The sequence below is a fragment of the Taudactylus pleione genome, unplaced genomic scaffold (assembly GCF_031769625.1).
Source record: "Taudactylus pleione unplaced genomic scaffold, aTauple2 ptg000043l, whole genome shotgun sequence".
NCBI classification, from domain to species: Eukaryota; Metazoa; Chordata; class Amphibia; order Anura; family Myobatrachidae; genus Taudactylus; species Taudactylus pleione.
Window position 1 is genome coordinate 12,117,411 of NW_028284445.1, and position 25,199 is coordinate 12,142,609.

Below are 25,199 nucleotides of genomic sequence, written 5' to 3' on the forward strand. Positions count from 1 at the left end.
AAGTGAGGTAATCTTCAGTGCCTTTAAGAGGTGAAGCAATAAGATGGGCTGAGGGAATGTCATGAGATATAGGGACCTATTTGATGTCAAGGTTTTTATTTTCCCATAAAATTAAGTAGAAACTGCAGTTTCTGCATCCTTTGATGTTTATTTTGCAGTAGGCTAATTAGTGCTACAGACCGCAGTCCCAAACTATGAAAAGCGAAGTGTAAACCCGTTTACGCCCAAGGAGGCATTTTCGGAGGAGAGGGATCTTACAATCCTCTGTTTGGCTGTAAAAATTGACACTATTTGAATGTGCAGTGTAAGATTCTCAGGAAGGGTCTTTCAAATAAGTGAATGAAAGACTCCTCCAATGTGGCCTGGATGTAACTTGCAGGGACAACAGTTATTGCAATCAAGGTCCCTGCGAGTTACATTTAGTACATAGCAGAAATGTTCTTGTTAAAAATAAAAAGGTCTGTTGCGATACGGACTTTTAATAATTGCGGCACTGCCACGATTATTAGGACATAAGCCACTTAATGTTTGTTTTGAATTTTCTTTATTTTTGACAACAGGTGGTACACAAAGTGAAAGACACAAGTTACAAAAAAGAAAAAAGCATCAGGCTTACAGTAGCAGGGACTTCAATAAATACAAAATAAAGCCACAAATAAAATTCATAGAAAATATACAATAGAGCAGGGATGGGGAACCTCCTGGCCGGGGGCCTTACAAGGCCCTCGACATCATTTTGTCTTGCCCTCAGAGCTTTTTTCTGCTAGCCTCATTTGGCTAGCAGGGTGCCTAGAATGGCACCCTGCAGCCAGAATCTATGCAGCAGTGTCGTCTGGAGCATCCTTAGGACACTTCAGACGGTCACACCGCTGCCCTTACAGCTCCCTGGAACATCCTCAGGATACTCCAGGCATTGCTGTGCGTTTGTGGCCCCGCCCCCATGTGACACCACATGGAGGGGGCATGGCCTAGACCAGGCCCGCAAATAATTTTATATATATCAAAATGGTCCTCAGCAGAAAAAAGGTTCCCCACCCCTGCTATAGAGCAACACTACAAAACAACACAATACGAATATCAGCCCACATGCAAGTGGACTACACTGAGGTGACAGTTTTATTAACATATATGGGGGTTGGGAAAAGGAATAGAAGGAAAGTGAAGGGGATTGGGTTTGTCTCTGTACCCAGACGGCAACTTTAACCAATGGAGACTTTTCAACATTGAATGTATTATGAGAGGGCCTTTTACAACGTTTCTCTACCTATAGCTGCTGTCAGCGGTGACATCTTTCCAAAGGTCGCTGTGTTAGTGTGTATTACCTGGGGAGAGAGGCTGCTACCACTGATAGGTAAGAAATGTTATGGGAAGGGGGAGGAGTCCAGGACCTGGGCCCCTCCAGCAAGGTGATTAGTACCTGCTCCTTCCCCTTCTCGGCAACCCTGGGTGTAACGGCTGGATCTCTGCAGCCTGCATTAACCTTTGAGGTGCCAGCAGGGCAATTGTTGTGCTGCAGCACCCGACCTCCATCCCACCCCTATGCATTGATTACTCATTTTGGCTATGCAAAAAAAGGAAAAAAAGGATTTCTGGTGATGCCAGCAGTGAACCACAGGTGGCTCCCCCAGATGGTCCACTGAGCCCTGGGTGCTTGCCTACTCTGCCTTTATGGATAATCTGGCCATGCCCAGACTTAACTGGGGAAGGCTAGTCTACTTTAGGGATGGCCACCGTAAAGGGGCCATCACACAGTGGCGTTGTTGCCACAAACAAAACCTGCCCTGCAATGGCACACAGCCATAGCATATTAACCATGCAATGGTTTAGCCATCATAGGTTTGCTAGTGCTCATATGCTGTGGACACCTGAAGCTTGCGCATGTGCAAAGGAGCTCTACTGTGTGGTAACCATCGCAATCCTGGCATCAACCATCAGTTGGCAGTGTAGGTAGGTCTGTTATTCCGACCATCTCTGAATCAGAATGGTAGGATTGGCCTCTGTGTGTGGTCATCCTAACATTTCCAATGACCAGGGCCGGGTCCAGGGGTAATAGCGCCCTGTGCCGGCCGAGTGCTCTTCGCTCCTTGTCGTGTGTGGACGAAATTGGGATTGTGACCTAATTACCATAGGCCACGCCTCCTTACGTGATGTTATCTGAGGGGTGTGCCCGCATGGCACGTCTCCAAATAAACGTCAAGCTGGGTGGAGCCTCACTAGCTGGGCTTCCCCCAGCCCTCTCACGGCACTGAATGGAAGCCGCGCGCATGCGCGCAGCATCCATTTAGGTTCTGGGGTCCCGGCACCGCTGCACAGCTGAGGCGGTGGGGATCCCCAACCCCCCCCGTTTTGACCACCCGCGGGCCCCTTTGCCTACGAGTGGAACAGCGGGACAGTACTGTCCCGCTGAAATCGGGATGCTGGGAAGGGTGCGCCCTCTATGGGTGGTGCCCCTGTTCGAAACGCTCAGGTTGAACAGCCCTAGAGCCGGCCCTGCCAATGACATAACAAAATATTCAATTGTATTTGTTATCTACAGTGTATCACTGCAAACTATTGCTGTCTCTTTTCAGACATTTTGTGCACCAAACTACTCCCCGAAGTGTCGTTCAATAGGGTAATAGGGTAATTATTTATTTATAAAAGGGTATTTAGTTCGGACACCAGCTTTACAGCATGTTAAAACCATACAGGGCCCATTTATCAATAAATATTTACGGTTTATTCCCCGAAAACACCCATTTTCGAGGTGTAACCACAAATATTTAGTATCCCCAAATGTATGACAGAGGCACTGCAGCAGATATCTCCGATCCCTCCATTCCCGCCGGCAGCGCAACTCCCCATGTGGGGTGATGCGATCCTACCATACTTACCAACTTCTGGAATGCAATGCATCCTGGAGATTGGCCACTGCAGCTAACGCCATCTGAAGATGGCGTTAGTCACTGTAGCCTATGGGCTATACTTAGCTTAATTAGCCATGAGAGGTTCCCCTGGCAATAGAGGCCGTGCATGTGCAGTCAGCGAGACTGCACATGCACAGTAGCCCCGGCAGCACTCTGGACACATCTCAGGGATGGGATCCTTTCGGAGCCCCTGTCCCAACGGTTGCCAGATAATACATTCCTGCGCTATGATCACATCTTGCAAAGCGTTCATGGGCAGTAATATCATGCCCAGATCACATTAGAAATGTGATAATTAATAACTGGGCCCCAGTACGTGCTAGAAAGCTCTTACAGCCTTGCAGTCTATTATAGGATGTTTTGTAAATAATATCATATTACTATACAGCAAACAGGAAACCAGAAATTTCACAAATTCATCTGAGGTTTTGAAACTTCCCTTTGCAGAAATAATGTTGAGGCAAGAATGATCCTCCTGACCGCACACATCCTCTGTTGCACCGCGGTGTAGCTCCATTCATGGACATTTCTGCAATCATGTAAATCAGGCAAGGCCCTCCTGTCACTGTGCAGCTGTTGTGGAACCTCATAGGACATATCACCCTATTGCTGTATTGTTTGCATTACAGATCACATATTCTTTATTTTAATTGATTCGTAAGTCCAGGAAATCATTCATCGGGTCCTCCCTATTGCCATAGTCTTTTAGGAAGCTATGATATCATCTCAGAGGGTTGTTGCATTTATGCAGGCATGAAAAATAAATAGATAATGCTGCACCATGCAACTTATTAAAGGTAATCATACACGGCTGAGCATGTCTGTAATTCCTTGGTCATGCGTTATAGGGGCTAGCGGGCTTGCTGCCAATTATTAATCTGTGGGGCATGCACAAGCTAGTGGCCCAGGATTTTATACCAGCTCACTATCATTGCAAAGAACGTGCGGGCATAGTTTGTGTGGGTGGTTTATAGCCTATAAAATCTAAACAAATTGGTTAGGCTAAAGTATATAACCAAATACAACACCTGACAGCACAACTGACTAATATTCAGCAGAGACAATTATAGTGAACATAATACAATGCCCATATCATTCTAATGGGGTTGGGTATGATATGTCGGTCTTCATCATGTCGACATGAGAATGTGCCTATCCCTAACATCCTCCCCCAGCAGCCTAACCCTAACTTCTGCCCGCAGCGTGACCCTAACCCTCCAACCCACAGCCTAACCCTCCTGCCCGCAGCCTGACCCTAACCCTCCCACAGCCTAACCCTCCTGCCCGCAGCCTGACCCTAACCCGTCCTCCCACCCTCAGCCTAACCCTAATGTTGACATTCTATGTTGATGCACTGCCTTTCAATGTTTTGACAATGTTCAGAGGAGGGGGCCCTCTTGGGCATTGATTTGCCCCTGATAACAGTGACAGGGTAAGCACGCATTTAGTGGGGCTGCTACCAGCATTTAGAATCCAATAGAGTTTATAAGTCATATCTTATTGATTAGATTAATGAGTAATCAAGACAAAAAGCTAGCCAGGCTGAGATGCTCAGAATATGAATAAACATAGGAGTCAGTTAATGCTGGAGCAGGAGGCTTGGTGGAAGCCCTGAAGAGTTCATTTGAAGTTCATTTGCATGAAATGCTGTATAATAAGAGGTCAACGATCACACATTTGCACAGCAGAGTGTCTCCAGCTTATCCAGCAGCTTCCAAGAAAAAGCTGAAAAAAATAAGCAAACCCCTCATGGTTATGTAAACCTGGAGCTGGATGTTTCCTAGCAGCCTCTGTGCAGTGTGCACTGTATGCTACTCACCACTAATTACCATTACTGCCCAGTCACTGAACCCTTGGTGGACAGTCAGTAACAGCCCTGAGGCAATAATGTGGGCAATAGCAGTCATGTGCGGACGTCCCATAGAAGGTGGCAGGACCGTCGGTAGATGCAGAGCAATGGATGTTCATAATGCCAGGGGTCTCTGTAAAGACAAATGCAGCATGGTCTGCACAGTGCTATCAGGTACCTGTTTGCAGTCAGTGTGCTCTATGCGGGCGGAGAAGGACTGTGTGCCACCTGCTGGGGTAGCAGATGGTGGGGGGAGGAGTGCTGTCGGAACTTAGAGGGAGAAGGAGGGTGGATATCAGTGAGGAGGGAGAAGACGGGCGTAGAAGGGCTGTGGGGTGGGAGAGGTATGCAGTCGGGATGCCGACGGTCTAAATGCCGGCCATCGACATCCCGACTGTCTAATCCCGGCAAGTGTCTAATGACAGGCATCGAAATCCCGACACCTGTCATTAGACGTACGGCGGGAGCCCAACACCTGGCTTATCGATCGAAGGTAAGCCAGGCGCGGACAGCCGCGGGGGGGGGGAAGGTCTAGGTTAGGTGCTCCCGCGGGGGAAATAGGGTTAGGCACCCCCCCAGGAGGTTAGGGTTAGGCTAGGGGAAGGGGGTTATGGTTAGGCACCCTCGGGGAAAGGTTAGGGTTAGGCACCCCCCCGGGAGACTTAGGTTTAGGCTGCGGGGAAGGGGGGGTTAGGTTTAGGCAAATAGGGGGGGGGTTAGGGTTAGGCACTTGGGGGGAGGTTAGGGTTAGGCACCCCTAAGGGAGGGTTAGGATTAGGGGGGAGGTTAAGTTAGCAAACACAGAAAATACTTACCTGTCGGGATCTTCACTGCCAGGCTTCCGCTGTCGGGATCATACTGATCCTGTGGGATAATGCCGGGTGTAGAAGGGCTGTGGGGCAGGAGAAGGAGGGCGTAGAGGGCCTGAGGGGCGGTAGAGGGTGCTGCAGCCAGAAAGGGGATGATCTCTTTCCGGACACATCCTGTGGTAACCTTAAGTGGCGGACACTCTGCACCCCCAACGGGGTGGCGTCCTTATGCGGGTGCTCTACTTCAACGGCCCTTGAGACGGCCCTGCATACACCTCTGACCTCATTATGAGCTACACTCTCGTTTGCCGATTGATTCTGTCCTCTGATCTGAGCCTCACCTCCTCTCTAATCATCACCCCTCGCTGCCACCTCCAAGACTTCTCCTGTGCTGTTCTCACTATGGTGCTCTATACCCCGCCTGTGCAGACTCTCCCTTAGCCTCCAATCTTTAGACTAATCTTACTATAGTTTATCCCCCACCTGATAATACTCTCTCTGCATGTCCTGCCAGCTACAGATCCATGCCCACTGTTCCCTTTGTCTCATGGCTCCTCCTCATATGTACCTTGTTCTATTGTATGTGCCATGTGAATTTTGTATGATTTGCTACTCTGACTGGCACAGTGGATTTTGTGGCACCCTCATAAACAATCAATGATGATGATATTGATGGCAATAAATGTCCTATCTCTCCCCACAACCTGGCATTTGGTTTCTGGACAGGCAAAAACCGACGAGAGAGAATGAGGCGGCATAAATGGTTCTTAAACTGGCTCTTACATGTTACTGTACATATGTCCTTGCATCTGGCAATTCTGCCACAGAACGGGAGAATGGAGGATGCAGTGAAATACATGAGATACAATTAAATGTTTTAGGTTTCTGTAACATGTAGCATGCTAACCATGAAGCAACATCAGCTTATATCAATAACATAGGCACTGTAAGTATATATAATGGGTGCAGGGTGTATGGTGCACATGGGTCTCTGAGGTAAGGGGGGGCCCACACTGCACACCCTGCAGAGATAAGCTATAAGAGACATTGCAGGCTCTGAATGGATGGTGGATGTGTGAATGTGTCCCCATTATAATCGATAGGGACTACTATCTGGCCCCTATGTACCAAACTCCAAAAAGTGAAGCTTTTGGTAGTTTGGTACCGTTCATTCGTTTACACCATCTTCAGAAGGTGTAAACTGTTTGAAGCCTATGGGGGCTCCAGGTGCAGGAGAGAAATCTTTCGTGTCGGAAGCTGACACAGGGCCTGATTCAGAGGCGCTCGCAAAAACCGAGTGTTCGCTCTGAATCAGGGCAGCCGTTTTTTTTTTTTTTATCTGGCCTCCTGGCCGCTCGCACAGCTTTTGCGAGCGGCCAGGTGATGTTCGCGATTGTCGCGACCATCGCGACCTTCGGGCTTGCAACAAGACCCTTGTGGTAGGGTCTCGTTCCCGCAAGCCCCAGTGAGCTTCCTGCTCTAATAGAGCAGGAAGCTCACTACTGACATCACGAGTGATATCAGTAGGGCCGTCCACAAACGCCCAGGAACGCCTCCATTTGACCAGCCACCTCCCCTCCCCGCCTACAAAACGGGCGAGCTGTCGATCAACATTGACAGCCGCCCCGTTTGTAGCGAGCCCTAGAGCGAGTGAATTTCTCACTCGCTCCGGGGCTCGCACATGTGCATTGCGCACACCGCGCGTGCGCAGTGCCCCACCATCGACCCGCTTGCGAGTGCATACCACTTGCGAGCGGGTCTGAATCATACCCACTGTTCGCATGCGCAGTGTCAGCTTCACTCGGAGAAGTCTCTGCTGTCCCTGCGAGTTCCCCTTTGTGCATAACGGGGATATTTTCATAAAAGATTAAAATATCCCCTGCGATATGGATAGATAATAATGACGGCAGTTCCGTGATTATTAGTACATAGGCCCTTCTGTGCGGCATTGCAGATAAAGGTAAGGAAAAATAAAAAATAACAGCGATGATATTGTCCAAAAATATTTAAGTGTACCACTTTTATTGCTAAATAGTCCCCAAAGTCCTATCGTCAGCAAAAGCATCTGTTTGCATCCAGCATAGGGCCTTGCGTCCCACTGTAACAGCTGCCTGACTGTATATAGCCTACATAAACTTGAAGATGTTTGTGATACTGACATTTTTTTACCATATACTGCTGTACATTTGCAACTCTAATTTGCTTTGTCCAAAGGTTCAGCAGAAATTAAAGCACCTCCCAGTGCATAGGAAGAGAGTATTGAAAAATGAAATACCACCAATACATTTGTATTTTAAGTAGACAAAATAACAGTGTGAGGTCTGAATTTCACTGAGTACACTGTGACATCAGGCATAGAGATAGAACCAGTGAGTGTAAGGCAACGGCCTCCCATATGGTCTAGCGGTTAGGATTCCTGGTTTTCACCCAGGCGGCCCGGGTTCGACTCCCGGTATGGGAAGTTAATATTTTTTTTTTAAATGTTTTTACATTCATGGCAATTATTATTTTGCTGCTTAAATAGAAATAAGTAAAAAAACTAAATGACATTGCATATTATATACATTAAGTTTGTCATTGGAAATATCTCTCTATTTCTAACAAGTTGTCTTTCACTCTTTACATAAACTCATGCTTTGAGCATGTCCATTTTAAATCATCGTGCCCACTTCAATACTCTGCTATACAGATACACTAGGAATGTCTTATAGAATGTTTACTGATCAGCCAAAACCACCGCAGTCTCTGTGGCGCAATCGGTTAGCGCGTTCGGCTGTTAACCGAAAGGTTGGTGGTTCAAGCCCACCCAGGGACGCTTCTGTTTTCCATTTTATTGACTTGATGTTTTGGCTGCCTACTCTTTTCACTTGTATAACATCACTGAAAGCGTGTAGACAAATTATTTATTGATCCTTCAATTGTCCCCTTCGCAAAGCAATTTAAAAATGAACTGAAGCAAGACCTACTCTAATTACAAGCACCGAGGATAGAGTTGTTGGTGTGGGCTTAATGTGTGAACACCTGAATATGTTACCCAGACATGCATTGGGTCTGTAGTAAATTATTTCAGTGTTAATGTTATGTGTTATGTCTGGCACGTTGGAGGAAAACTCATCTCACGCTTTTTTATTAGTTGGTACATCGAACTATAATCACTGGGATTATATTAATGTAATAAGGATTGTGTTGATGCATTTGCAAGATGCTGGTAAAGAACGTTGTGTAACTCAAACAATAAACACTTCGTATGCTTCAATATGAACGATGACAGCAGTGATATGAGGAAGTTAGGTGTGCAGGAGCACGAGGCAGTTTCCGTAGTGTAGTGGTTATCACGTTCGCCTAACACGCGAAAGGTCCCCGGTTCGAAACCGGGCGGAAACACATTTTCTAATTTTCTTGCAAACCCTCTCCCCATTACATTGATAGTGTGCTTTTATTATTCTTTATTCTACAGGTTTACTTCTAATGCACAATTCAGTAGTTTCCCCCATAAGAGTTTCATTTAAACTTTTATTATTTTGCACATATTAATAATTTTAAAGTGTGTTAAAGCCATGTGAAGTAACACATCAGTGTAATCATCATTCTTCTCTATATGGGAACTAGAGCTCACGCTGAGAACCAGGCATTTTACTATTTTTATGTGGCATTTTACTATTTTTATGTTGCACAATTTTGCATACAGTGCTTCTAAGGGTTCTATTCAGCAAGAGCGATGATGTTGCCCACAATATTATCAGGGCAACATCATCATGAGATTTTATCAATTATGATAAAATATGGAAGCTGTGCAGAAATCTTTTGTGCAGGGACAGCGTTCCCTGCGATGTTATAGAAGGTATTGTTATAGGGCAGTGTTGGCTAACCTTGACACTCAAGCTGTTATGGAACTACATAACCCAGCATGCCCTGCTACAGTTTTGCTATTAGGGCATGCTAAAACTGTGGCAGGGCATGCTGGGATATATAGTTCCACAACAGCTGAAGTGTCAAGGTTAGCCAACACTGTTATAGGGATTCCGAAAACAATCCCTTCTGTTTGTTCCTCTGCGCATGCTCTGTCATGCGCTTGGGAACAGTCTCCGTCCCTGCTTGCTGTGACCGCGGAGGGGTAAGTACAGCTCCAGCCTCCCGAAATTGATTGACATGTGTATACAGGCTTTATACTGGTCTGTATACATGTATATTTATGTGCTTTTATATTTAGCATTTATATATGTTAAATATAATAGCACATAAATATATATGTATACAGGCTAGTATAAAGCCTGTATACACATGTCAATCAATTTCAGGTGGTTTAAAAGGCTCAGTGACTTATATGTCGCCGATCACCGGGAAGCAGGAACGGAGACTGGGCGGAGTTTCAAGATGCTGCAGGGACTTATGGGAAAATTTCCCTCTGTCCCTGCAGTTTTCGGGATATTTAAGTTTTTTCCTCATATAACGCCATTCTGAAATGGCGTTATATAAAGTAATGATTTATCGAGTGATTTAACACTTTTTGCTATGCTGAATAGCAAAAAGTGTTAAAGCACTGTAGATATCAATGGCTGACCCCTACAGTGTGGTACTCTGCGAGATGGGAATCAATGGAGAAGATAATTGCGTTACCTTCTCCATTATCCCAAAGCTGAATAGGGGAGTTACATAAAAAAATATGGAAATCATAGTTTCCGAATTTTTTTTTATGTAAAAAAAAAAAAAAAAAATCAATGCTGAATAGACCCCTCAGTATCTCCATTTATACAGCAGTTAATTTCTCAAAAATCAATGTTGTTCAGTCAGAATATCTGAATGTGATCATTAGATGTGACATAAGAATTAATTTTGAATGCAAATTCAAGAGCGCCCCACACAAAGAACTGGTCTTATTTTTTTCATGTTGCGCCAATCATTAAGGCCGCCATTACTGTGGGATATGATTATGGCTTCGGAATGATAGAATGTTATTATGAGACACAAACCATCATAAACTGGTATTTCACTTGTAGAGCATCTAACACTTACAGCCCTTTCAGATTAGCAGCAAAATCCAGGGTTATTTCACGTGAATGAGCATCAATTTTGCTTAGTCTGAAAGGGATCAGGAAAATGATCCAGCTCAACTGACCTAGTAATCCTACCCGGAAGATGAGGTGAGTCACGGTGTAGTGTGAACGATCCGACCAGTGTCACCATGACCTGGGTCGCGCCGCTTACCACCCGATTGCTGTCTATGTGAAACACACTTTTATGCTGGGTACACACTATGCGATATGTTGTTCAATCAGCCGACACATCTGTAGTGCATCAGCGGCTGTGTACAGACAATATGGCTGTACACAGACATACCGTATCTCATCTGCCGCACAGCTGATGCATCCTGCAGGTATATTGGTACAGCTGTGCCTACGGGTGGCCTGTACACTTGCTGCAGGGACCCGCCGACACCAACATCGCAACTGAGCAGGCAAATTTAAATGCTCGCCCAGATGTGATGTCGGCGCAGATACACAGAGCGGCAGAGTGGTAAGCGTGTATTGGATTACCAATCGGCTGCTCGGTCTGCTGGTTCTTGGGTCGGCGGTGTGTACCCAGCATTAAGGATGATTATTTTGGTTTCTTTGAGAATGGTATTTGGATTGATTTTCCTTTTCATTGCCGTAGCTTTGGGACAATCAGACGTGTGCCAGGTAATATATTTTTCTTCACTGTTTTATTAAAGCCCTATAATAAGAGCAATGTAACATTTATCCAGAGACATTTCCACTGTAACAAAAATCAGAAGCGATTATTATAACAGTGTTTTGTCAAAAGAATATCCTTACTGCAGCTATTGTGCAATGTGGATAATGTTATCTTATCTGGAGAACATTAGAACATCCAAGAATTGGTGAATTATGTCTGTATACTGTATATGGAATTCAATAAAACTGAACTGAAGGACAGACTGACCACAAGCGCTGAGGTTAGCGTCAAGCTGGGTACACACCATACGATGGTGCGACCCGATGTGACGATAAATCGAGCAAGCCGTACACACTGCACGACCTAGTGTACAACGGCGCAATGTATCATTACATGCTGTATGTACCTCATCGTTCATTGCATTGTCCCATTTCCTGTGCAGAACAGCAGATGGGACAATGCAACGAACGAAGGGTCAGGCGTACACACACTATACGATGTGTAGGATATATAGTTTCCGATCTGCGTCATAATATACATCGTACAGTGGGCCTGATTCAGAGCCACTCATAAGAGGCCGCTCGCTCCGAGCGATGTTTGCACATCTGCGCATGCGTATGGGTCGTAATGCGCATGCGCCGAGTCAGTGCGGTCGGAAATCGTGTGCTCGCAAAATAGCGAGTGCCTGCTAATTTGAGTGACAGGATGAGGCATTTGTGGGTGATAACAGGGGAAGGTGCTTGAAAACGGGGAGTGGAGATCCGAACATAGGCGTGCCAAAACGGGCATTTTATGGGTGTGCATAATTAATACAGCAGCGTCATCGACCATGTCACTTTGTTGTCTTTTAGCCTGAACTGATCGCCTGATTGTGGTAGGAAAATGCTACCACAAGAATAGCGAGCAGTTCATACGCCTTTCGATGTACTCGATTAATCAAATAAATAGCGGAGATGATGTATGATACGAGCGGCCAAGGGGCGTCCTTACAAAATAGCGAGCGCATGTTTCGGACGCTCGTTCAGACATAGAGGCGTCAACAGAGAATCAATACAAAACAATACTATTACAAAAGGTGCGCCAAACCTGCTGCCTCCGGTGTAACACAAAAAATGGGAAACTCACTATATTCCACTATACAATTGTAACAAGAAAGTTATTGTGTTTGCCAGGTGGCGCTGGATATACAAAAAGATATAGACCAAAAATAAAATAAGTGAAGGGGAGATACTCAATCTGTTTCAATAGATGAAAAAGGTCCTTGCATAAGTCACTTTCTGTGGGAAATCCAAAGAGTCTCCGTGGATTAATCCAGTTGGCACATAGAGAAGAAAAAAATACAAAAACAAAAAAGACCGTCTTAGTGGTCCAATATTGTATTCCAAATGATATTAATGCATCAAGCATGGGGGCAGAGTGATATCAACTCCTTCAATTAATTAAATTGGTGCATACCCCAACTCACGTCAAAACATGTAGTGGGGTTCCCAGAAAGGTTTCTTTATATCTCCCGCCCGCTCAATGGTTCCAACCAATTCTGCTATAGTCATGTATCATAAATGAAGACAGTAGAATGATGCATACCCTACTTACATATAACAGACGTAATATTCTGCACATAAAGGTTTCTTTCAGTAGTTCTCCAAAAAATTCTTGGGATTAACTCCTTCTTTGATATATCCTCATACAAAAAGAGGGATAGGTAGTGTAGCTAAAAGTTCTCTTTAATAAAAAATGTACATACAAAACAAAAAATAACATAAATCAGAAAAAATATCAATAACAAAGTACCGATAACCAGAAAGTTGGAGGTGATATAAAATCCGCCACCTCATCAAGGAGCAAGTAATAAAGTCCTAATCTTAAGATTCCTGTTACCAACACGTTTCGACCTGTCAACTGCAGGTCTTTTTCAAGGTATAAGGAATCTGACCCACACTAGGGCTTTATATACCCTGTGTCTTTAATTCATCCATTAATTGCTCCATTTAATGTATTGGTCATACACAGATATAGAGGCTTAAGTTGCTAAGGGTAGATAACACATTCCCAGGCGGAGGTAGATCAAGTTTGGGACTCAGAATAATTAAAGGTTCGGTACGTTCCAATGATAATATAGGATCGATTGCCAGGGAAGAAATGAAGATGATCTACCAATATAAAACGTTGATCCCTGGCGGTCTGAATCAGGACTTCGAACTTAAGTGGTTTTTATAGTCTAGATTTCATGTATTTTTTCTATATGTTGATTTTACGATATGGTCCTTTAAGATATTATTCTACATCATTTTACATTACTTCAAATGCCCTGGCCTTTTATAAGCTCTTTTATTCTATTTTTAGCATTCCCAATTTTGATATGTTTTTTAGGGATTTTATATTGTTTGATTTATGTGTATATGTTTTAAATTAGCTATAGATTATTGACAATATTGGGGCTACAACATGGATGCCCAGTCAATGGAGACATTTTCTACTTCAGGGTCCATAGGGTATCCACAGGATACCTTGGGGTATAGGTGTGACGTCAGTCGCAGGGCACCAAAGAGTTAAGCTTTCAGCCTCCCAGGATGCACTAGGTCCCCCTCCTATACCCCGCCCCCAGGCCAAGGCACCTCAGTTTAGTTTGGTGCCCGGCCGGAGTCGGGTGCACCTGTTGGAGTGGGGGCTAGAAGAGCCCCTGAAGCTTATTCTTCATGCAGCTGTGGCTGCACAACTGGATGAACAGCATGGACAGTCAGTCCTGACGTCCATGCTGTCTTCCCTACACCCCGCCGGTACCAGAACGCCGGTACTGATCCGGGGATGCTGGTGGGCATCTGGGGTCACAGCTAGCGGTGACCCCAGATGTTCCGGACCATGGCCGGATTCAAGGGGGACAGAGGTAAGCAGCGGGGTCCCGCGGTGGGTCCCCGCTGATCACATGGTCCTAAGTCCCCAGGCAGGGGGCTCCCTGGGGACTGGCTGCAGCGTGGAGCCAGGCGACCAACCTGCGCTTCCACTACCCCCTGGGACAGCGGACCGCAGCAGAGCGGTAGCGCTGCGGCGTCCCAGGGGTTAAATGCATGCCAGGGGAGCGCGCCTTCCCTGTCTCACAGCCGGCGCCTCCCCCGCTGCACACAGCCCTCTCTGCACTGTGCTGACTGGTCCTGTGTCAGCGCTCCTCCCCCAGGCCAGCTTCTCTCTGCTCCTCGGCGGCCATCTTCTCTGCAACGCATGGTGAACGCTGCTGGAAGTCTGGAAGGAAGCATCGTGGTCTGGGTCCCCCCGCATACCTCTCCTACGCTGTGGCTCAGGTCTGTGTATGCAGCGCTGTGTCCTACCAGGCCCTGTGTCTGTGTAGTTGAGTGATCAGCGCTGTTAGTGCAGGAATTGTTATTTCTCTGCATTGTATGTGACTGTGCTAGCGCTGCCTGTAACTATTCTTCACTAAACTGTCAGCTTTATTACTGTCCCTGTTCTTTCTGCTAAAGCCCTTGCGGTGCGGTGCTGCAGGGTGGTCTCTCGCCTATTTAATACTTAATTGGTGAGAGAGGTCACATACGTGGTGCCATCATGTCTGAAAGTGATTTTCCCCTCCGGCTACAGTGTACCACGTGCAAAGTACCGTTAGCGGAGGGGGAGGGTAGCGCGGAGGGCCTTTGCCGGCAGTGTTGTCCATGGCGCGGCCTATTACGGTTACAGCACCGGTACAGGAGCCGCCCTGGGCTTGTTTCGCTCAGGCGTTAACAGCTTTAGTGGGCCAGTTAGCTCCGCAGCCCGCGTTTACTCCGATGGGTTTGTCCCAGCAGTCTGTGGTGTCGTCACCCATGCAGGGGTTCCCACGACAATTGGTGGTACCCCACAGTCTCCCTATTTCCCCGCTCCCGGGTTCTCAGGAGCCAGCGTGGGTTAACTCCCTGACGAGTTCTTTACAGCACTTGTCGGATGTATTGCAAGGGGAGTCTGTGATGCGGCCTCATAAAAGGCCGGTGGCGTCTCTGTCCGCTCCTTATGAGGATGACGAAGGGACGTCTGATGATGGGGAGATTCTGGATCCTTACGATCAGGAACCTTTCCATACTAAGGACGCTGATGCTAAGTCCAAAGTATATATTCCTGGACTTATTCGGGCGGTCCGCACAGCCTTGGTGATTGAGGACGAAGTTCCCCCAGCGGCTAAATCTAAGTATGCCTTTTTCAAAGATGTGAAGGGCGATGCCACAGTCTTTCCTCTTTCGGGTCAGTTGGTGGACCATTTAGAGGAGGCGTGGAAACAACCTGGCAAAAGATACCAGCCGCAGAGACGCCTGGCGGTGGCTTATCCGTTCGCGGATAATTATTTTGCTAAGTGTGAATCCCCTCCACAGGTGGATTCTCACGTGACCCGTCTTGTCCGTAGTGCCACATTGCCGATGCCATCCATGTCCTCCCTTAAGGATGCTACGGACCGCAAGGTAGAAATCTGCCTGAAGTCCGCTTATTCCCTTGCAGGGGGGGCAGCACGGCCGGCTATGGCCATTTGCTGGGTTGCCAGAGCGATGGAGCGCTGGGCGGATTCATTAGAGGCTTCTTTTGAATCCGACTGTCCGGCCGAACAAGCGGAGTTGATTGGCAATCTCCGTGATTCGGCCACCTACATCAACGAGGCGGCTCTAGACATTAGTACTCTGGTGTCTAGAATTTCTTCAGCAGCGGTAGCTGCTCGTCGCACCTTGTGGCTGCGATCCTGGAAGGCGGACGCAGATCCAAGAAAGGTCTGGAAGCGTTGCCGTTTACCGGAGAAGTTCTCTTCGGTCCGGATCTGGATAAGATTGTGGCCACGCTGGCGGCAGCCAAATCTGCTTGTCTCCCGTCGGCCGCTGCTCCTTCTGGTTCTGGACCATCGTCCTTTCGGTCATCTAGGGCCCAGGGCAGGCCCAAACCACAGTCGTTTCCTCGACAGGCTGGCCCTAAGAAATCGGGCAAGCCCCGGAAACAGGCATGGAGTACCAGACGTCCGGCCCCCAAGCCAGATGACAAGCCTGCGGCCTGACGGTCCGGGTCTCCCCTTGGGGGATCCCAGGGTGGGAGGCCGCCTGCTGCAGTTCTCCCGGTGTTGGTCGTTCACTACGACAGACACTTGGGTTCTGGAGGTGGTCTCTCACGGGTACGCCCTCTCCTTCCGGCACAGACCCCCGGCTCGATTCTTCACCACGGGTCTACCATCAGACCGGAACAAGGCTACGGAGCTGCGGAAGGTATTGCACACTATGCTCCAGGCTGGAGTTATAGTGCCTGTTCCATTCTCCCAGAGGGGCCAGGGTTTCTATTCAAATCTATTTTTGGTACAGAAACCCAATGGGTCATATCGTCCGATTCTCAACCTCAAAGCACTCAACAAGTCTTTGCGGGTCCCGAAGTTTCGGATGGAGACCCTACGGTCCATCATTCTGGCGCTGGAACCTGGGGACTACATGGTGTCATTGGACATACAGGACGCTATGGCGGTCATGGCGGCTTCTCTGCGGCTGCAAGGAGTCCGCATGTTGCCGTACTTGGACGACCTGTTATTGGTGGCAGGATCTCCAGAGCTCCTGTTACACCACTTGGACCTGACCATTGCACTGCTGCAACGGCACGGCTGGCTAATTAACTGGCAGAAGTCCACTCTAATCCCGTCTCGGAGGATTCTGCATCTTGGAGCCTTATTGGACTCGGGACAGCAAAGGATCTTCGTGACGGAGGACAAGATCTCTGCTTTACAGTCAAGGGTGCGCAGTTGTCTGCACAGCCGCCGGGTGTCCTTACACTCGGCGATGAGGTTACTGGGCTCCATGGTGTCGGTGTTCGACATGGTGGAATACGCCCAGTTTCACTCTAGACCTCTGCAGCACCTGATCCTGTCCAAGTGGAACGGGCTGCCTCAGTCTCTGAAGTTCCAGACGATTGTGCTCACCCCGGAGGTTCGCCTGTCCCTTGCGTGGTGGTTAAAGATGACCCACCTCAACAAGGGACGTCCGTTCTGGGTTCCAAATTGGGTCCTGTTGACAACGGACGCCAGTCTTCGAGGCTGGGGAGCAGTTTCGGGTCCACACTTGTTCCAGGGCAGGTGGACACCGACAGAAGCGGAGCTTCCAATAAATATCTTGGAACTCTGTGCGGTCTTCAATGCTCTCCTGCAGGCACAGCGGTTTCTCCAGGGTCACCCGGTGCAGGTCCAGTCGGACAATGCTACCACCGTGGCCTACATAAACAGGCAAGGAGGAACTCGCAGTCGGGCGGCTCTCGTAGAGGTCTCTCGGATCCTGGTTTGGGCGGAGCGCAATCTTCCGGCCATATCAGCGGTCTTCATCCCGGGAGTGCTAAATTGGGAGGCGGACTTTCTAAGTCGCCAGGACGTTCATCCAGGGGAATGGTCCCTGCACCCGGACGTTTTTCAACTACTGGTGGACAGGTGGGGTCTTCCAGAAATCGACCTCATGGCGTCCCGGCACAACAACAAGTTGCCGGTGTACGGGTCTCGCACAAGAGACGAAGGGGCGTCTCTGGTGGATGCTCTGTCCGTCCGGTGGACGTTCAGGTTCGCATACCTGTTCCCTCCGGTCTCCCTTCTTCCACGGGTAATCCGGAAATTCAAACAGGAAGGAGGGACGCTCCTGTTGATAGCTCCCGCGTGGCCCAGACGGCACTGGTTCTCAGACCTTCAGGGTCTGTCCGTGGACAGTCCTCTGCGGTTGCCGCTACGACCGGACCTTCTGTCTCAGGGTCCTTGTCTTCACCCGGACCGGACTCGGCTGTCTTTGGCGGCGTGGCTGTTGAGACGGCCATGCTGAGGTCCTGGGGGTTTGCCAGCTCTATGCTGTGTACCATGTTACGAGCTCGGAAACAGTCTTCCGCGAGGATATACCATCGCGTGTGGCATACGTTCTTCCAGTGGTGTCGACCGAGAGGTTATGCACCGCGGGAGTTTCGTCTGTCTCGGATTCTCGCCTTCCTGCAAGCGGGACTAGATCATGGGCTTCGCCTTGCTTCTTTGAAGGTACAGGTTTCGGCCCTATCTGTCTGGTTTCACCGTAGGATTGCTACAATCCCGGATGTGCGCACCTTTATGCAAGGTGTTCTCCGTATTCAGCCGCCCTTTGTTCCACCTGTGGCGCCTTGGGATTTGGCTGTGGTCCTGAGGACTCTCCAAGGACCGCCGTTTGAACCACTGGGCTCAGTGGATATTAAATGGCTAACAGCTAAGACTGTTTTCCTTCTGGCCGTTGCTTCAGCCAGACGTGTTTCTGAGTTAGGGGCTCTTTCTTGTAGACCCCCTTTCTTGGTTTTTTTCATGGGAACAGGGCAGTGCTCCGCACTCGGCCCGAGTTTCTCCCCAAAGTTGTTTCCCAGTTTCAGGTTAACGAGGAAATAGTTGTTCCGGCCTTTAACTCACCGGGTCTTTCCGTGGGTGAGGCCTCTTTGGATGTTGTGCGGGCCTTAAGGACTTATGTGGACCGCACTTCTTTGTTTAGGAAGTCGGACGCTTTGTTGTCCTCTATGGCTTCTGTAAAAAGGGTTGGCCTGCTTCAAAGCAAACTTTGGCAGCCTGGATCCGTATGGCTATTTCTGAAGCTTATCTTCATGAAGGCCTACAGGTCCCTCCTTCTCTGAAGGCTCATTCCACTAGGTCTGTGGGTCCTTCGTGGGCAGCTTGACGTGGTGCCTCGGCAGTTCAGATCTGCAAGGCTGCTACGTGGTCTTCTGTCCATACCTTCGTGAGGTATTACAGGTTTGACACCTTCGCCTCTCAGGATGCTTCCTTCGGGCGGCGGATTCTCCTTTCTGCACAGGAGCGTCCCCACCCTTAAAGGATACTGCTTTGGGACATCCCCAAGGTATCCTGTGGATACCCTATGGACCCTGAAGTAGAAAATATGAGATATGGTAAGAACTTACCCTTGTTATCTCTATTTCTACGAAGTCCATAGGGTTCCACAGGACTCCCGCCCTGTCGCACCTGTGCTGCAGATGGGCTTTGCTCTGGTCACCGGTTTTCCGTCTCCCTCTGGTGAGAATGTGATTCTTGTATGTGTCCAGATCTTTGTTCTCTCTCTTCCTTCTCCTCCTCCGGCCTATGGCTTAGTAACTAACTGAGGTGCCTTGGCCTGGGGGCGGGGTATAGGAGGGGGACCTAGTGCATCCTGGGAGGCTGAAAGCTTAACTCTTTGGTGCCCTGCGACTGACGTCACACCTATACCCCAAGGTATCCTGTGGAACCCTATGGACTTCGTAGAAATAGAGATAACAAGGGTAAGTTCTTACCATATCTCATATTTTTATATATTTTGTACCACTCTTTGCCGGGGAGCGGAAGTACGCTAGATGTTTGTGTGATGACTTCCGGCTTCACGGCAGTTATGGTAGGAGCCGTGCACAGTATCCGCCGGGTACCATGTGTGTATGCCACTTGGTGCTGGACGCCGGTGAGGCGACTTCCAGCCTCGCGACGTTCACGATGGGAGGTATTTACAGCATCCCCCGGGTGCCGCGGTTGTGCGCCGCGTGGCTCCTGGGAGGATGCTGACAGCGTGCACGAGGTGGACGGAGACCTCGGGGTCTCGATTAAGCAGCACATGCGATGCGTCATTTCCGGGGGATATCCGGCTGAGTAATTTTAGGTAATTAACCAAACTTGATCTACCTCCGCCTGGGAATGTGTTATCTACCCTTAGCAACTTAAGCCTCTATATCTGTGTATGACCAATACATTAAATTGGGCAATTAATGGATGAATTAAAGACACAGGGTATTATAAAGCCCTAGTGTGGGTCAGATTCCTTATACCTTGAAAAAGACCTGCAGTTGACAGGTCGAAACGCGTTGGTTAACAGGAATCTTAAGATTAGGACTTTATTACTTGCTCCTTGATGAGGTGGCGGATTTTATATCACCTCCAACTTTCAGGTTATCGGTACTTTGTTATTGATATTTTTTCTGATTTATGTTATTTTTTGTTTTGTATGTACATTTTTTATTAAAGAGAACTTTTAGCTACACTACCTATCCCTCTTTTTGTATGAGGATATATCAAAGAAGGAGTTAATCCCAAGAATTTTTTGGAGAACTACTGAAAGAAACCTTTATGTGCAGAATATTACGTCTGTAATATGTAAGTAGGGTATGCATCATTCTACTGTCTTCATTTATGATACATGACTATAGCAGAATTGGATGGAACCATTGAGCGGGTGGGAGATATAAAGAAACCTTTCTGGGAACCCCACTACGTTTGACTTGAGTTGGGGTATGCACCAATTTAATTAATTGACGGAGTTGATATCACTCTGCCCCCATGCTTGATGCATTAATAATATCATTTGGAATACAATATTAGACCACTAAGACGGTCTTTTTTGTTTTTGTATTTTTTTCTTCTCTATGTGCCAACTGGATTAATCCCCGGAGACTCTTTGGATTTCCCACAGAAAGTGACTTATGCAAGGACCTTTTTCATCTATTGAAACAGATTGAGTATCTCCCCTTCACTTATTTTATTTTTGGTCTATATCTTTTTGTATATCCAGCGCCACCTGGCAAACACAATAACTTTCTTGTTACAATAGAGGTGTCAACAGACCGCAAATGGCAAGCGCTCAATTTAAATAGCCAGCCCTTTTTTCTGAACGAGCGAGCGCAAATAGCGTCCGGCTCTGAATGAGGTCCAGTGTGCACCCAGCTTTAGTGTGGGCTTAAAAGTATGAACTCCTAAATATATATCTATAGTAAATGCTCAGTGTGCTACAGTGATAATGCCATGCGTGCCCGTATATTTGATATTATTTCATGTAGTAAGGATTACAGACACATGAATTAGGTTACATAATAGTGACTTAACATAGTAACAGGCCCGGGGTCTAACAAAATGTGGAAAAAGTGAATCGTTGTGAATACTTTCCGGATGCACTGTATGGGTAATTTGCAGTGTATACATTCAGACTTGTACGAGGCAGGTGACTTGGGTAAAAGTCATGAATAGACAATTATCTCCCATAGTAGTGCAACATTTAATTCAGTTGATCTTATCAGATTTGTATGCTCATAATAGCAGTACAACCCTCACATAAGAAAATACAAGTTGTATATTTACTAAAGTGCAAGTTTTTAGAAGTTGAGATATTGCCCAAAGCAACTAATCAGATTCTACTTATATATCTAGCACCTTCTTGAAGATAATCGCTACAATCTGATTGGTTGCTATGGGCAACAACTCCACTTCTAAAAACTCTCACTTTAGTAAATATACACCGTAGTCTTCACCTGGACTGGATGGATAGGTCTTGACATTTTCAAAACAGGGAATTTTTCTTACTTTTCACCTGATCAGGAGCTGTGAACAAAAATTCCCAGTAATTCCTATGGATAATTGAATAGCATAAATATCTGATTGGATCTAGATTAAGGGGCAGACTGAATAAAGTGCGGAGGCCCCAGGTGCCCGTTTCGGCGACATCTGTGCGTTAACTACAGGAGGCAGATTCTGCTCACAGCCTATGGAGGTATGAGCAGAATCTGACTACCATAATAGCTGGAAACATGTGCAATGTGTTGAACTGAATCTGCTCCTAAGGGGGGAATTCAATTAAACACAGGGTTTGCAGCATGGAGAAAAGCTCCCTGTGCAGTAAAGTATGGGTTAATGCACACTAACTCATAGATTATGTGTAAAGTGCTGACACCTATGGGTTTCCCAGCGCATTAAATGCAGAAGTTTGCATTTTAACAATGTTTTCCTCACAGCTCCCCAGGAAAAAGCCACCGTCTGGTGCTTAGTGCATGGGGGTTCCCGTAACTTATTTAATAGGGCAGCTAATTACATTCCCCCTAAGTATGTGTGTGATATGTTATCTGGACCCTGTAAGAACATAAATAAAACCGTATAAAATCTATGAAAATAAATACATGCATCAACAAATCACACGGCAGGCAGTTTATAATACCTTTACACATTTTAATATAGCAGCCTTTTGCTATTTAACAAATACATTGAAAATATATATATATACAAAAAAAAACAAAACGTAAAAATTTCAAGTCAAGTCAGGAAATGTACGAACCAAACCTCATTTGGAGAGAAACTGACATGTATGAGTTAGTAAACCTGTCACCTTACAAACCGGGAAAGAATCCATTTTGTGGGCGGAACCAGTATGCAACCTATCACTTTGCTAGAAACCATGAAAATGAGTCTAGCACACAAAATGGCTACCCCCTTACCCGATGATCGTAAGTGACAATTCCACCTCAAACACTGTGTGCCCTGCATTCCTCTAAGCGCACTTCATTTAATTTTTTAATGTTTTGTAAAAGCGTTTAAGCTAGAAGAATTTACACACACATTGTAGTTTAGCATTGCATCATGACCCTAATGAAAGACCAAACAGAAAAAAAACCAAATGATTAAAACGTTCCAGTAGAGTTCATTCTAGCACCCTGCACCTGTGTCAGCCCCGTGCAGTTCCTCTTTCCTGCCTGTATCTCACCAGTTTGTTGCATCAGCTGAATGTGCTAGAAGCACCAGAGCAGAGAATAACATTCCATGCAGGAAAGAGGAACTGCACTGGTTGTGACAGGTGCAGGGTGCTGGAATGAACACTATTAAGAACAAAGTATAGCAAACGCTCAGACACTTTTACATACAGGACACTTTCCGCGTGTCACTGTACAGCAGAGCTGGTAATGCATTCCCTGACACAATACAAATAATAAGTGCATAAAATAAATATTGCTGTTGACTGAACACACATTTTAGAATTAACCTGTGTAGCATTGATTATTGACAAGCAAAGGTGTTCGCATTTTCTCCACACCGTACTAAAATGCTTCGTATCACTACAATTTCGAATGAAGTTTAAGGAGAAGGTGCAAGAGCCACACATTATAGAAAAGAAAAAAACAGTGACATATAGCTGGTATAAAGCAGCGGTTTCACCATGCAGGCAAGCCAGCTGCTGTGGAACTACACATCCCAGCATGCCCTGCCACAGTTTTAGCATTCCCTAATAGCAAAACTGTGGCAGAGCATGCTGGGGTGTGCAGTTCCACAGCAGTTGGGAGCGCCGCATGTTGATTACTCCTGGTATAAAGAATACATTGACTATGATGTAGTCATTGTGTGGACTAAATGATAAGAATGCAGAAAATAGTACATAGTACATGAGGCGTGACACGTTGTGACATGAATTGTACCAATATTTGTTGGCAATGGGTGTGATGTAAGAAAACAGCAGCAGCTTCTGAGGACTATACGGGAAGGATAAGCAACACAAGCTTCCAATTAATATTTCCAATATTTTAGAAAATATAATCAAAAGGAGGGAAGTATTCAGTGTCCTCGTCCAACATCGCTAAAGTAGAAGATGACATGAGATCAAGAGACTCTTCGCCAATGGAGCGGTCAGGTGTGCCGGATTTGAGGCAGGAATGACTTCCTGAGGTAGACTGCTGGGAGAAACTACTGTTCATGGGGAGGTCATGGCCATTTGCCTGTTGTGACTGGTCAGCTGATATTCCATAGCCATCAGCCAACATCTCTAGATACCTGCTGTCGTTTGATGGGTTGTCCATCGGCGGTGGTGAGAAAAACTCTGCAAAGAACTGTGCATCTCCGGGACTGCTGCATATAGAGGTGGTGGAGCTCATTGTGCAAATGGATTCATTGTCGGCATTGTCTATCTGATCCTGCAGCTCCTGCAAAAAGCCGCGCAGGTGCTCGCGCCGATTCAACCTGCCTTGGGGGATGGCGTCGGACTGCTCGCTACAGGGGTGGCTGTGTTGTATTTTTGCCATCCTTTCTAAAGAGGCCAGTTCATTCTTCTTGGCCTTCAGCTTCTTCAGTAGCTTCAGCCTAAGTTTTCGAATTCTATCATCGCTGGGTGAGCTCCCATCCTTCAACAGTTTTTCATAATTTAACCCATTGCTCACAGGTTTCAAATGGCTAGGAGCAGCGGGTGTTAAAAAGGTTGCAAGAGACGTTGCAGTCTTGCCTTTAGGCGGATTTGCAGGCTTAGATTGGCATACAATGGATCCCAATGGATTAGCAGTTGTGTTCAGACGTTTCGGTTGGAAACCATTAAAGTTCTGAGCATTCTTGGGAACACCGTCTATTTCGGTTACTTTCAGGGGAGGGCAAGGTTTGATTGCAGGACTTTTCTTATTTGCACCACAAAGACTGGAATTTACAAGAGAATGATCTTTATTTACCAAACTCATCATCCAGGTGCCGACTATGCTTTTCTTTGTGTTATAGGGCTGCGGAGCAGGGGTGGAAGTTGCAGTGGCTTTAGCCTGCATGTTAAAACCCGGTTTTGTCACCTTATTTTGTTTAACAGGACTGAGACGAGATTTACAATCCACAGAAGGAACAGTCTTTGCTGTAGAACTGGTACAGACGGGTGATGACAATGTCCCATGCCTCTGGTCGTCAGGTTGAGGCAGCGGCAAGGGATCATTGGGCACTTTCAGTTGAGCAGGTTGGGGAAAGACTACTTGACTTGTTTCCATTTCAGCTGCACAATTATCAGGTGGACTAAGATCTATAGGATTGCCCGTAGCATCCATCGGGATTTCTACGAGAGTCAGGGTTATGATGTCATCATCAGCATATCCTTCCATTCCAGCAAGCGGGTTGGTGGTTGTTAAGTCTAGACACCCAGTTGCAGGAACGGCCTGAGCGGGAGCGTCAGCAGAAGCAGCCAGATACAGGTTCTGATCTTGAGGCGATGTGGATTGATTTTCTGCATTAAGCTCATTATTTTCATGCACTGTTGCACTAAGCTGAGTACTCTCTTCTGCAGTCGTCGTTGCTTTACGCCTCTCCCACATGACCACATGGATGTCCTCCGCACGGACTCTGAATTTTTGGTGCCTTCTGCAGAATGAGCCTTTAAGATCATCTGACTCTAGCCAAGTACCTGCAATGAGAAATGTATGGTTATACCAGAAATAAATCAGGACCATCTA

The 25,199-nt window shown here is 46.8% G+C and overlaps 1 protein-coding gene and 3 non-coding genes across 5 annotated transcripts in view; 3 read left to right on the plus strand and 1 right to left on the minus strand.

Annotated features, from left to right (window-relative positions):
- Nucleotides 1-7,953: 7,953 nt before the first annotated feature.
- TRNAE-UUC (transfer RNA glutamic acid (anticodon UUC)) lies at nt 7,954-8,025 on the plus strand. Its single transcript has one exon. It is a non-coding gene; the product is annotated as a tRNA-Glu (tRNA).
- A 280-nt stretch (nt 8,026-8,305) lies between these two features.
- TRNAN-GUU (transfer RNA asparagine (anticodon GUU)) lies at nt 8,306-8,379 on the plus strand. The gene has a single exon. It is a non-coding gene; the product is annotated as a tRNA-Asn (tRNA).
- A 496-nt stretch (nt 8,380-8,875) lies between these two features.
- Nucleotides 8,876-8,948, plus strand: TRNAV-AAC (transfer RNA valine (anticodon AAC)). The gene has a single exon. It is a non-coding gene; the product is annotated as a tRNA-Val (tRNA).
- A 13,219-nt stretch (nt 8,949-22,167) lies between these two features.
- Nucleotides 22,168-25,199, minus strand: part of USPL1 (ubiquitin specific peptidase like 1) — a 35,528-nt gene continuing 32,496 nt past the window's right edge. For both annotated transcript variants that reach the window (XM_088460256.1, XM_088460257.1), the window contains one exon: nt 22,168-25,150. In XM_088460256.1, coding sequence (XP_088316382.1) covers nt 23,532-25,150 — 1,619 coding nt within the window. In that variant the 3' untranslated portion in view covers nt 22,168-23,531. The remainder of the gene's footprint in view (nt 25,151-25,199) is intronic.